This window comes from Perna viridis, chromosome 3 (genome assembly GCF_037379345.1).
Source record: "Perna viridis isolate PV_CMFRI_1.1 ecotype Kerala chromosome 3, ASM3737934v1, whole genome shotgun sequence".
Classification (NCBI taxonomy): domain Eukaryota; kingdom Metazoa; phylum Mollusca; class Bivalvia; order Mytilida; family Mytilidae; genus Perna; species Perna viridis.
Genome location: NC_142447.1, coordinates 37421602 through 37435369, shown reverse-complemented (window position 1 = coordinate 37435369; position 13768 = coordinate 37421602). Strand labels below are relative to the sequence as shown.

The window sequence follows — 13768 nt, the reverse complement described above, 5'->3', positions numbered from 1 at the left end:
AGGATGGTAATCATGTACCAAATCACAATTTTATGTCTTATCAATATTCAAAACTTTTTATTATTCCATTATGATATTTTCTATTTTAAAATTCCTTTGTATACGCTGCGGGATTAAGCGCTTATGTTTCCCGCCAGGTTTCGATTGTCAAATCTGAATTCCCTTACCCTGCTTAGTATAATTATTCGTGGGACTGGATATTATGGCGCAGGTGGATTGCATTCAGAATGTTTGCAGTGGTATGCTTTTGAATAATACAAATAGTTAAGAATTTGACGAGAAATCTAGGAAATAGTATAAAAGTCTTTTTGCCCCAATCAATGGGCCGCATACAGCTGGGAATTATTCACCAAAACGGAGAATTTATCCAAATCGGGTAGAAAGTCTAATATTTTTATGATTTTTATTAATCCGTTATCTCAATCGGGAGACATTCTCCGGATCAGGAGTTAATTCCCCGATAGGAGAGTATTTTTAATCTGAAATGGCAGAATTTAGTGCTTATCCAAATCTGGAGATATTACCTAACACCCATTTGGAATAGAATAATTATTATTATTAACAAAAACATATCTTAGTTTTTGTAAAATGAGACAAAAGCCATCTGATTCAATATATGGTTTGCTAGATACTGATAACCAACACATCATTATGTTACAGACATTCACACGTGCATTCAAAGCAATTAAGATAAAGGTCAAATTAGAGTCAGACAGAACGACCTAAATTCCTTAATTTTAGCCAGATAAATTAAATAAATTAACTTGCTATATTACATCTCTCCCTTACCAGATTGAAACAATCTTTAAAGTCCATTCATAAAATAAACCTGGTAGATAGGATAAAAAGTTAATAACTTGGCCAGTTTGTAAAATGAAAGAAGAAATCAAAGTCAATTAAAGAATTATGATAACAACACGAACAGTCTATAAAGTATATCATCAGTGTGGTACTTTCATTAATATGTATATCACTTAATCCCAAGGAATAAAATAATCGCAAATAATGTTACAAACAATTAAATTCACTTGATCATATGCTAAGTAAATAACTTAGATAAATGTGATCACAGGGTTATTCTGCCTTTTAACACTGCTGCACATTATTTCACAATATAATCTTTCATATAGCGTGGTGATTTCCGAATATGCACTGATCTTCTGAATTCGGGTTCATCTTGTTTATCGCTCATTATAAATTGATGTTTTTCCAATATTTTTTTAAAGAATGACGAGTTTCTTGTAACTTGGCGTTCATCTTTTTGAGCAGTCACCATACTTCCTTTGTTTGCTGTTATTTTGTATGGTTTCGGATTAAACGGAGTTGTCAGCTTGTTCTGTTAATCTTGTTTTATAAGAACAGTATCACCAACTTTTAGACTGGTTGGTTTTGAATGTCTCTTAGCATTGGCGTACTTCTTCATCTTGTGTTTTCTTGTTTGATCTTTTTTACGAATTTTATAGTCTCTCAATTACTGAATTAAAGACGGTAACTTGGTCTTCATCAGTTTACAAAACATTAATTCGGATGGTGACTTTCCTGTTGTCGTATGTGAAGTTGCTCGGTAATTTCATAGAAAATTATACATGTCCTGTTTCCAGTTTTTATTTTCTGCATGTGAGGCACGTATGGCTTTGCCTATACTTCGCATAAAACGCTCTCACTCAGCGTTTCCTTGAGGCCATAACGAAGTAATTTTTCTGTGTGCAAATCCCATGTACTCTGCAAATTTCTTGAATTCTTGTCCTTGGAATGGACTTCGTTATCGGTTTTTACAATGTTCGGGATTCCAAAGATAGAAAACACCATATCAATTAACGAAATGACTGATTTCGACGATACGCTAGTCAGAGTCTCTACGACAGGGGAGCGAGTATATTCATCCATGATGACCATGATGTAATATCCACATGGGAACGGACCTCCAAAATCGATACTAACGTTAGCCCATTTGGTTTTCGGTAATGGAGACATAACTAACGGTTCAGTTGTCTGTGCTGCAGTTGCTGCAAAACACAGTATGCAACTTTACATTTGTCCTCAACAAATTTGTCGATCCCAGGAAAATATACCTTTTCTCGTAATAACTGTTTTGTTCTTACTATGCCCTGGTGGCCTTCATGAGCTATGGCAAACACTTTCTCTTGTAACACTTTCGGAATTACAATTAGGTTGTCGAAATTTGATATCTGAATTTATGTTGCATATGGTTAGCTCATTTTTCAGTCGAGCAAAGGTATCTAGCGTAGAATTTTTGTAAGATTTGTCTCAACTTCCAGATTTCACATTTTTTATAACTAGCAATAAATCGGAATCACTTTCAGTTGCTTTAGCTATTTGGGTCAAAGTCATCACTTTTGGTACAGCATTCGTAGATATGTAATTTACATAATCCTCAGCAATATCAGAGTGATCATTGTTTATAGTGTGACGATTTGGATGCCTTGACATGTAATCTGCGGCGTTTGACTTTCCAGATTTATATTGAACTTTAAAGTCATTCGCTTGCAATCGTAATCTCCATCGCTGAATTCGAGCAGATGGCTTAGATTTCGGATTGTTAAATATGCATTCCAGAGGAAGATGATCTGTGATTAAAGTAAATTGATGTTCATACAGATATAAATGAAAATGTTCGATTGACCAGACTATCGCTAATGCTTCTCTTTCAGTTTGACTGTAGCGCTGTTCAATGTCGGTTAATGCACGGCTTGTGTAAGCATTTACCCTACCATCTTGCGTTAGTAAAGCGGCTACCCCTACTGGACTTGCATCAACTATGAGCACTGTGGATTTTCGTGGATCAAAATAAGCCATAATTCGTTTATTTGTCAGTTCATTCTTTAGATGATCAAACGATTCTTGTTGTTCCTGTGACCACTTCCACGGATTTTCCTTCTTTGTTAACGATTGTAAAGGTCCTGTAATTGTAGAATAATCTGGAATGAATCTTCCAACATAGTTCATCATTGCAAGAAAGCTGCGTACCTCAGACACATTTGTAGGTACAGGTGCATTTCTTATCGACTCAATTTTCTTCGGGCAGGCAGAAATACCATCTGATCCAAAGATATGTCCGTAAAATTCCAATTTGTTCTTGTTGAATTCACATTTCTGTTTGTTTAAAGTCAGCCCCTTTTCACGCTCTTCTTGTGTAGATCCGTAAACGATTAGGTCATCTGACATATTCCGGACACCTGTTAAACCTTCCAGTGCGGTCGAGAGAGTATTTTGAAATTTTTTTGCAGCACTAGTAACTCCAAAACTTAGCCTTTTATACCGTCTATGACCAACATGCGTGGTAAAAGTTCTTATATTACGCGAGTCGTCAGTCAATTCTAACTGATGATAACCGTTTAGTAAATCTAGCTTACAGAAAACTTTAGCTCTGTTCAAATCTACGATTAAATTGTCGATCGTTGGCGTGATATGGCGTTCCCTTTGAATGGCTTTATTCGGTAGTCTCATATCAACACATATGCGTATTTCACCAGGACTTTTTGGTTTAGGCACTACTACAATTGGAGACACCCATGGCGTCGGGCCCTCTACCTTCTCAATAATATCTAAACGTTTGAGTCTTTCCAGCTCTTTTTCCACTTGCTTTTTAACATGAAACAGAATTCGTTGATGCGGTTGTACAACAGGTTTAATAGATTCATCAATATGTATCTTGACTTGTGTATTCTTAATCTTTCCGAGACCATGAAAAATATCTTAATATTGTCTACAAAGCTTGTCGCTCTTACTTTCTTCACCAGTCTTCGCAATAATGGGCATAATCTCTAGTTCCAACGAAGTGCCGTAACATAATAAGTTACCTGCTGAACCTTCAGAGACATAAAATGTTACCATCGTGAATTTATTGCGAGATTCAATGGTGGCTTCGAACCTGCCCTTGAAATTCAAATTCATTTTTGAACCATATGCAAATACTATCATTTTAGCAATTGACAGTTTTGGTTTTATTTTCATACAGTTAAATGTTTTTTCATCAATAACATTTATGCTGCTTCCGGTATCTACGAGTATGTTGACCTCTGTGGCATTAATTTTGACATTTATCTTAGGTTGGCTTACCGCATTAATGTTGGATGATAATCCAAACACATATTCACCATCTGAACTTTCATTAGTAATTACTGTCTTATCACAATCGTCTATCTGATAGACATACCTTGTTGATTTTGCTTTCGAACGACACATCCTTGCGAAATGATAAGTTTTCAGTGTTATTCTAACTAGAGTCAATTAGTCTTCTCATTTATGTTTTAGCTCACAAAATCATTCTTAGAACTGACTGGAGTGGAGGTCAGTTCCAAGCACAATATTGTATTATCTATTAAATATGAAGAAATTTCTAGTGTAAGGCAGCTTTTTCGAGAGAGAAAGTTTTACTTTCAACAGACACTGAGCAGCAACATTCTAGTGTAGATGGTAGCATTCTCCACAGCAAAAAACTAGTTTATTTTACAACCCTAGCAATGGAGAATAGGAATGCATGTTTCAACAATTTTCTTGGTGATGATACAAGTACTCGACTTGAATATATATGCATCACACAGAGTGAGGCTGACAGTAAAATGCTGCTTGAAAATAGGTCAGAAAGTGACATAATAGACTTATAATGGAGCTATTGAACAATATGGAAGACCAGGGGAAAGCAAAATCGTTGGAGGAGTGTTTCCAAAAATCAGTTGAGTCAAAAACAAAAAATTGTTTTAGAAGTTTTTACTACAGTTATAGAGAGTCAATTTACAGCAGATGCATGTGTAGATAAACAGTAATAATAAAATATCATTCAGATGAATAATGACTATTTTCATTTGAGTTAAATTACTTTTATTATTATCATAGTTATATCATTATTAAACCCCCCCCCCCCCCCCAACAAATATAGACATGCATATAGGCAGATACTTCATCATGCTTCATGTTTTTAATTGTAAGATCTTGTAAACGCATCTCCTACCTAACCGTTCAAAGGATTTCATTGAAACTTTACATGAAGCTTAGACACAATGCATAGACACTTAATGAGCTGTGCTCACAGTCTTTCTTGTTTGATTCAAAAAGGAGCTCAATTGCAACTTATGAGGATCATGCAAAATGTGAGGTGCACTGGTGAATTGTTACTTACCTGTTTCAAAAATGTCTTTCTTCTTTTTGAAAATGTTTTTTGTCTTTTTAGTTTTTCTTTAATGTAATCCTCAGAGATATGGCCTTTGTGATGATTTTTCCTGATCTTTATATATAAATAAAAAACGTTCAAAGCACACATGGATTACATAGTCGTGGTCACACATGAAAGTTAATTTATATAAAATGAAAACATATGGAGTAGGAGTCAGAGAGACAAAACAGGGAATTTTTGCTTCTTTCTTGTTTGGTCTTGTTTATATGTAATAAGTTTTAGATAGGAGTTTGTCAAATTGTACACACTTCTAAAAAAAAATTGAGTGACTCCAAAGCTTATGACAAGGCGTGGAGACTTCTGCAGCTTAACTTTTGTTTGTCTTGTATGTAGATTAAGTGAGTGTGGTGTCCTTTGAAACTTGGCATATATCTTTCATTAGTATTACTCTAGTGCTCTTGTGTTGCACAAATGTTTTAATTGGAATTTCACATTGGCCTGACAGATTTTATGTTCATTTTTAAAACAATACATTTTATGTGTCAATGTACCACATATATCCCATAGGCTTGCTGAAAAGTTGTTGAGATAAGATTAAGAAGATACATGTAGTTCATATTTTTGTGGGAAAAGATTTTACAATGTCTTCTTAGGAAATTTTATGACATAATAAAAGGTAATTACGTGTCCTTCTTGACTTGGAATTTCTACAGATATTTCAGCCTGATCTGCAGTGTCTGAAAAACTGGGCCCTATCGCTACTTCCACTGTACTTATTATCTGTAACCCACAGAAAAAAACATTTTATGCTGTTGTAAATGACAATTTTGTATTTTTGTTTAAGTTGGAAAAAATGTGTTTGTAGTACTAAAAGTTTTTTATATTAAATCTAATTAGGCTTTAGAAAATCTTTAAAGAGTAAATGATAAAATTCATAATTTTAAATAATGTTAACCAGTAATAAAAAAAAGTCCCAATTCTGAAATTCCAAAATAAAAAAAACTACAACTATTGTATTGAAACTTGTGAATCTCAATAATTTTGTAATTGTATTAAAAATTAAAAATAGATGTAAATTTAGAAAAAAAAATGTATACAAAAAAATTACTTGGACATGAAGGCACAATTGTCTTGATAAAAAGGCACAAAATATTAATAAGAGAAACAAGGTACAAGGAGTCATTTAGCACTGAGAACAGAATTTCCTGTTCATCAGTGTTCATACATACTTCACTCATGTCTAGTTCAGGAAACAAGCTGTATGAGTGGTCAGCTGAATCAGATTCAGGTGACGAGGTCTCAACAATAAATGAACTGTGAAAATATTTTAAGTGATCATAAAAATACATTTGATTTCAAAGCATTAACCAAGTAACCCCCCCCCCCCAAAAGAAAAAACAAGAAAAATAACAATAATTATAATAACCCTTTATCCACAACCAAACCATGATTATCAATGAAGGAATGATTTGTTTCTTTTTTTTTTTTGAATTATAATTTCAACACAGTATTTATATAAATAATCAAATCAATAAGGTTTTATTTATGAGGGTCATTTTATTTTTTATTGCCCTGTTTTAGATACACAAATCAGCATTTTCTGTTTCTGGAATATCTCTGGGTTTTATTTTTTTTCAAGATGGATGGTATCATGGACTGTGGAAGTGGAAATAGAAGTTCTGTTCCTAAAGTTTGTCATGTCAGTTTATATTAGTTCAACTTTTATTAACTTTTATTTATAATATCAATTAGCTGGTATAATGTTCATTTCCTCCCCATTTGGAGAATGCTTTAGTTCATAATGAGTTACTGAGAGATGAGATCAGTGGAATTGTTAACTTGGACGAATAACTACTAACCTTTTGTCCACATCTGTGCAATGGCTGTATTTAAAAATTGCGCTCAAGATAACTTTGTTGCGCATGTCTTCTATTGAAAACCAATCAAAATTTCGTTTTCCATATACATCGAAAATCACCTGATTGGGAGAAAAAAATTTGCCTGTTTCGGCGAATCTCCCGATTTGGATAAATTCTCCGTTATGGTGAATAATACCCAGCTGGCATAATTATATAGTTAAGTTTTCTTCAGCAGTTTTAATAGGTCGCTGATAAACCTAATAAAACAATATCCAAAAAAAAATTCTTAAAGAAAAGAAATCCCCCAAAGAATGGTTCAATCTATTAATCATTAATTTGAAGTTCAATTCTGAACACTGTGTAAAAGATAAGATATGACAAAAAAAGAAAAATCAATACATCAACAAAGATTTCATGTTGATCTGTCCCCGAGTAGATCCATCGCAGTGACTCCAGAATTTCCTAATTATTGCTGATTTTTTCATGAATTTTCCAGAGAAACTCATGGTAACTCCTGATTTTGATCCTCTTAATCCTCTCTATGAAAGTTTGTATTTTAGAAAAAAATTACCATCCTACGAACAGTCCCGTTCTAAGTAAAAACTATCGTAGGGAAAGAGAGTACTGCATATGCAGACTAGGTACTGCAATACGGATGCAATGATAACATCAAAAGTATAGGAAGCCTTTCAAGCCAATGTAACCATAGCATATGTGATGAATTTATTTGACAAAAATCTAAGATCGGAAAAGAGTCATGGCCATCGCCACTATACATCACTTAAGTTGCATGATGACTCCATAGATGGTCGGCTGTGCAAGTCTGGGTGTTAAAAGAATAGGCCTGCAGCAGCGCTAAGCTTGTCGTAAAAGGCGACTAAATAGTGCTTAGAATCCTAGCCAGGGGCTAGGCACTCTGTCCACAGAGCAACTGGGATGTGTGCCTCAGGTGGTGAAATGGGGTACCCCTGGCATGTTACATGCTGGGGTTGTCAGGCTATAATACGGAAAACCTGACCGCAAACCATAGTGGTGCACTGCGTTGGGAAAGATGCCATGTTCCTCGCACGTTAAAAAACCCTACTGTGGTCTTCTCCTGGAGTAGGAACCAAAGGGCTCAGGAGGCTAAATTGCCCGACCCTACCCACCTCTCCCTATTTCCAGTGGCAATCAAAATTTGTTGACCCCATTATCCTTGTGTCCCATCCCATTTTTCATTTCATCATCATTTCATGTTCATTTCATGATGAAGGAAAAAGATCATTTCTTCCACTACCATTTGTCAACAAAGGTATAGATGCAATTAATTTGGCTAACATCCTCCATCACAAAAACGTTACCAACAAAATTCCCCCATATTTCAAAGACAAATCCATACCAATTATTTCATACTCCTATACTTCACCCATTGCATCCAAAATTTTCAGTTATAAAAGGCTATTGCAGAACCTCGAGATTGAGGACTTCAAGGTTAAACCACCCGACTGTTCTTGCAAAATCTCTCCATTCAGACATGGTCTTTCTGGTCATGTCGTTACAGGAGATTTAACCATCATCGAAAACAAATCTCGGTGTAATATCCTTTCTAAAGGTCCCTAGTACCGCAGTGTGGGAAACCACCACTCGCCAGCTCGCTTAATACGAGTAGATGTGTAATTTTGCGAATTCTCATTACTTTACACTAGTCCATTTGGCGACCGTCATTTGATTGGCAAGTTCCAAGGAAAGTTAACAAGCCAACAGGTTATTTAGTAAAACATACCTTAACATCATACATTCAAAATATGTTCCCTACATTTTAAGAAGTTTAGCTTGAATATGTCAAGTGAATTTTGGCTTGATAGGCACAATTTTATTGACCTGTAAAGCATTGTTTACGATCTGCCATATTAATTTCCGATATACAGGATGTGCCAAAACCTATGCGACGGTCCTGATCTCATATTAGTATTCAAATGAAATTATCTTGGTAATTTAAGATATGTTACCTTGCAAATTAGTTGTTTATTGTCAAAATTTAAATGAACAAGAAGCAAATGATCAACATTTTCTTGTTTCATAATGATGAATCTGTTGAAATATAATTTTATTTTTAAAATAAGAGTTCAGAAATGTAGTACTTATTTTGTTACTGTAAAGTACTTGAGAAAAAACAAAAACAAAAAACAAAAAAAAAATTGGCTAGTTGAATTTTTATTTGGCTAGCAAGATCAATATTCCACTAGCCAGAATGGCAAGTTGGGGAAAAAAATGGTTTCCCACACTGGTACCGTAAACCACGCTCCATAAATTGGATGGATGCCATCGAGGACTATGCAAAAAAATGGATAAAAGGAGAACAAGAAAACATTGATTCTCTGTTGCAGTGGTTAAAGACTGAGGTCTTCAATTTTGAAATGAATGAAAGTTTTTAAGTAGGTCAATGAGTGCCAAGGCTACATCAGTTTTCAAAGACCCCAATGTAGCAAAAACTATTGTCTACTATGCATGAAAAGTATGTTGTTGTACCAGCAGACAAAGCCCAAAACAACGTCGTTTTTGTCTGATAAACGTTTTACATTCAATGTTTATTATCAGAGGTAGACGTAGAAAATAATAGCAGTGATAAGACCTATACTGCTACCACTCTCTCCAAGAAGAGATTGTGGAAAACCATAAATCTGTGCTATCCTCTTTTGGTCTCTCTCTACCAAGGACGATGATTGTGATTTACCGTCTATGTACTGGATTCCTAAACTCCACAAGTATCCATACAAACAACGTTTCATAGCTGGATTGGCAAAATATACCACCAAACCTCTTTCAAAACTTTTAACTTCTATACTCACAATTGTCAAAGAGGGTCTGCAGTCCTACCACAACACTTGTTACTCCCGTAGTGGTATTAATTCAATGTGGATCCTGAAAACTTTAAAATATCTTCTGGAGACATATCTGAATATAATAGCATTAAAACCTATGATTTTTCAACACTGTATACTTCTATTCCCCATACTCAGTTAAATCCCGACTTAAAAACATTATACATCGTTGTTTTTCCAAAAAGATGGCACACCTATATACAAATATATAGTTCTTGTTAGAGATTCCTCATATTTTGTAAGAAATAATTCCAAATCATCTTCCAAATATACATAAGATGATGTTTACAAAATGCTGGAATTTTTAATCGACAACATATTTGTCCAGTGTGGTGGACATGTTTTTCAACAAACGGTCGGCATTCCCATGGGAACAAATTGTGCTCCTTTACCTGCTGACCTATTCCTTCACTCTTATGAGGCTGACATTATAGCTGATCTGATCCAAAAGAAAGAATTTCGTTTGGTTAGATCCTTTAACAGAGATGCTAACCACCCCGATTTTGGTGGATTTCCTATTTTTCAACCCCTAATCTGCTGTCCGATTTACCTACATTGTATATTGATTGCTATGATGAACTCTGATTTTTTTTAAAATCCAGATTTGTTTTCTGTGGTCAGCAACGTCAACAGATTCTTTTTTAGAAAACACTTGGTCGTTTTGGCGCTTTAAACATTCAGTTCTTTTGATACCAAACATTCATCTGATTTTGATCAATAAATAGGAAGCATGGCTGCGTCGGCAAAGCAAAGAGTACTATCTGCTTGAAGTTTGATTAAGTATCAAAATGTATTCACAAGTTACTATTCATGCTATTGAGGTGCAGTGATTAACATCAAACTTCAGTTTTGAGTAATGTTTCATGTTAACCAAGAGAAATTTTAATTTTCAAAAGTAAAAAATATATGCCAGGAGAGCCCTAGAATGCAGGATTTTGCTTCTTTTTTTTCTCAGAGCCCCGACTGTATGGACATCTCGCTTCGCATTGTGTGGAAGTCGGGCTGCGACTTTATTACTCCTAATTGACATCAAATGGGGTTGGCATCTCTGCTTTAATCTCAGTTTCCACTATACAGATGACGTATTATCTTTAAACAATCCTAATTTCTGGGATTTGATACATCGCATCTTCCCCAAAGAACTTGAGATAAAGGATACTACAGACACTGTGAAGTCGGCCTCATATCTTGACCTATACTTAGAAGTCAATGGTAAAGGAAAACTATTGACCAAACTTCACGACAAACGTGATGACTTTTCATTCTGAATTGTCAACTTTTCTTTAATCTGTGGCAACATCCCTTCAGCACCTGCGTATGGATTGTTCATATCATAACTCCTACGTTATGCCAGAGCTTGCAGAAACTACGCAGACTTTTTGTATTGTGCTAAAACTCTGACAAATAGGCTACTGGAACAGGGTTATGTTGCTACAAGATCGAAGTCATCACTACAAAAGTTTTATGGTCGTCATCATGAACTCAAGGACATTTATGGTGTATCCATCTGCACCAGGAAAACTGATTTATTCAAAGGGTCATAGTTTTCCATTCCTCGTTTGTCTACCCTGGACTTTTTATGAGCAACTCTGTGAGTGTTTCTAGAAAAGCAGAGGACGCTTACCCTACCAGTGCACCTGGTCCATGCTCCCAGTTTTTAGTGGAGTCCGAGTTGCTCATTTGCTTTTGTTACTTTGTATGTATGATTTTAGTTACTTTATGTTCTTTGTTGTGTATGTCTGTTTTCTGGTCTTTGTCCCTGGATTATATTCTTTTGATTACCGCTATAACCTTGGTTCCCTTGATTACTCTTTGAACCTTTGCAACAACAAAAAAATAATTGTTGAAATATTTATTTATTTCATAATGCTTTACAACTAAAACTGAATGTATGTTGTGATGAATGATTTTGTGTATTCATTGGGTTGCTGTCTTACTTTCAAATTGGGACTTTATAATAGATATCCTTTACTAAGTATTTTAAAGTGTTCTAACTTCTTTCAAAGAGTTGCTTCTCAAATTGCTACATTTCTATAAACACTTACTTAGAGGGGTGGAAGGCAGCAATTTTCATGGAATTTTGTATTATTACATTACTTTTTATTCTAAAAAATTCCTGACAAGTTCCTGATTTTAAGAAAATTATTTCCTGATTTCCTAATGTTTTGGACCCAAAAAGTGCTTGACAAACTGCCATCATAAATGTGATGTATAATGCATTAGGAACTCGGTGCATTCAAAATATTAAAGGAGACATGACACAAAAATATCATTTTTTAAACGTTTATATTTATAAAAACAATAGTATGTTCGATACGAGTATAACAAAAGTTTTCTCATCAGGTTAGCACTTATATGCATAAATGAAAACCGGAAATAACACCCACTTGTATATGGAAGTGCTATGTCTGGTTCTCGATCTCCATTTGGGGGCATTGAAAATGTATATAAATGTCAAAAAAAATTAATAAATCTTCAAGAATAGCTTGTATATATAATGCAGAGTGGTCCAATGATCTGTGTATGAGTGCGATAATCATATTTAGAAAGTAAGGTGAAAGTTCTTGTTTTATGTCAGTTTTTCATTTTCGTTAGGCATATAGCCCTGCGTGGCAAAAACACAACTACTTTGCACACTATTTTTAGGACTTAAAAAGGAGGATGCAAATAAAATAGTGACACTCTGTGTATCGTTCTTTCTTTGACACTGGATTACATGTATATCAATTAACAAGCCCGGTAGACTTACATGTAATTATGGGCAAGAGAAAGTGTGTGCAGCTTCTTTTATCTTTACATGGTTCGGCGCCTCGTGACATAGGTATCAACACAGGTGTATGACTTCGATAATTGAAATATAATTGTATTTCTTTTGTTTTACGAAATTTGAAATAAAATAATTCACATGGAGACTGACGCAATACACAATTTATAATAGGCGACCCTAAAGGGAGCTTTTCTGTACGAACAATATTTTTTTTATAGGTCAGTTAAAATATAGATTTAATTTTAGCAAACAATATTTAGAACACAAGGAAGCTTCAGCACGAAATTTTTATAACATTATTAAAAACCAATAAAAAATAAACATGTTCGTATTATCCTATAGCTGTACTTGGAGTATTGGTACACTTGTCAGGAGTATGTAACGTTCTGTAAAAAAGGGTGAAATCAATATTTTCATTGAAGATCGAGATTGGAACAGTTTAAATCTTAAAATGTGAACTTAATTTACATTATGTAAAAAAGTTCAATAGAATATGACCGAGCATAATGAAATATTTCTATGTAATCTTTGAAAAGAAGTGGTGTTGTCTCTCTGTGTATTCTAGTCCTCACACATGTAATAGTTAAATATTTCTGTCATTGTTTATCATTTTCTTCTTGAAGTTGTTTAAAATTGATACAACTGTAAGTATATATATTTGCTGGCAAACCAAACTTTCAGTATTGTCACTATCAGTTGTAGAAATCATGTAAAAATGCAGAAGCCCTACACATTTCAACCATTCCATCTATGAATTGAGAACCAATGATATAGCACGTGACCACATGGCTAATTAAAATTTGTTTTGCTTTGGTCATTGTTGACTTTGAATCAATTTATCTTCAATTAAACAACATAAGTGACTACAAGGGGCGTTTTTATGATGTATATTAGGTGTAATAAATCAAATAAACCAAACATTGAAAAAAATGTTTTTATGTTATGTCTCCTTTAAACATGAGTATTGAAAATAAATTATCTTATCCTTTTCTATATTTATTTTCTTAAATTTTACAATTTAAAAATGAATAGGTTATAGTTCATTACACAATATTGTATTATTAGTATAAGACCTTATTGAGTACAATTTACAGTAATTACTTATGATTTTTACAATACAAAATGAAAAGCAATTAGTCAATTTAAG

The 13768-nt window shown here is 34.1% G+C and overlaps 1 protein-coding gene across 1 annotated transcript in view; it reads left to right on the top strand.

Annotated features, from left to right (window-relative positions):
• The first annotated feature begins 94 nt into the window (after positions 1-94).
• The window catches only part of LOC148622121 (uncharacterized), a 38850-nt gene continuing 25176 nt past the window's right edge, over positions 95-13768 (top strand). Inside the window, exon 1 of the mRNA XM_088571701.1 lies at positions 95-239. Within this exon, the coding sequence (XP_088427827.1) occupies positions 203-239 (37 nt within the window). The 5' untranslated portion in view covers positions 95-202. The remainder of the gene's footprint in view (positions 240-13768) is intronic.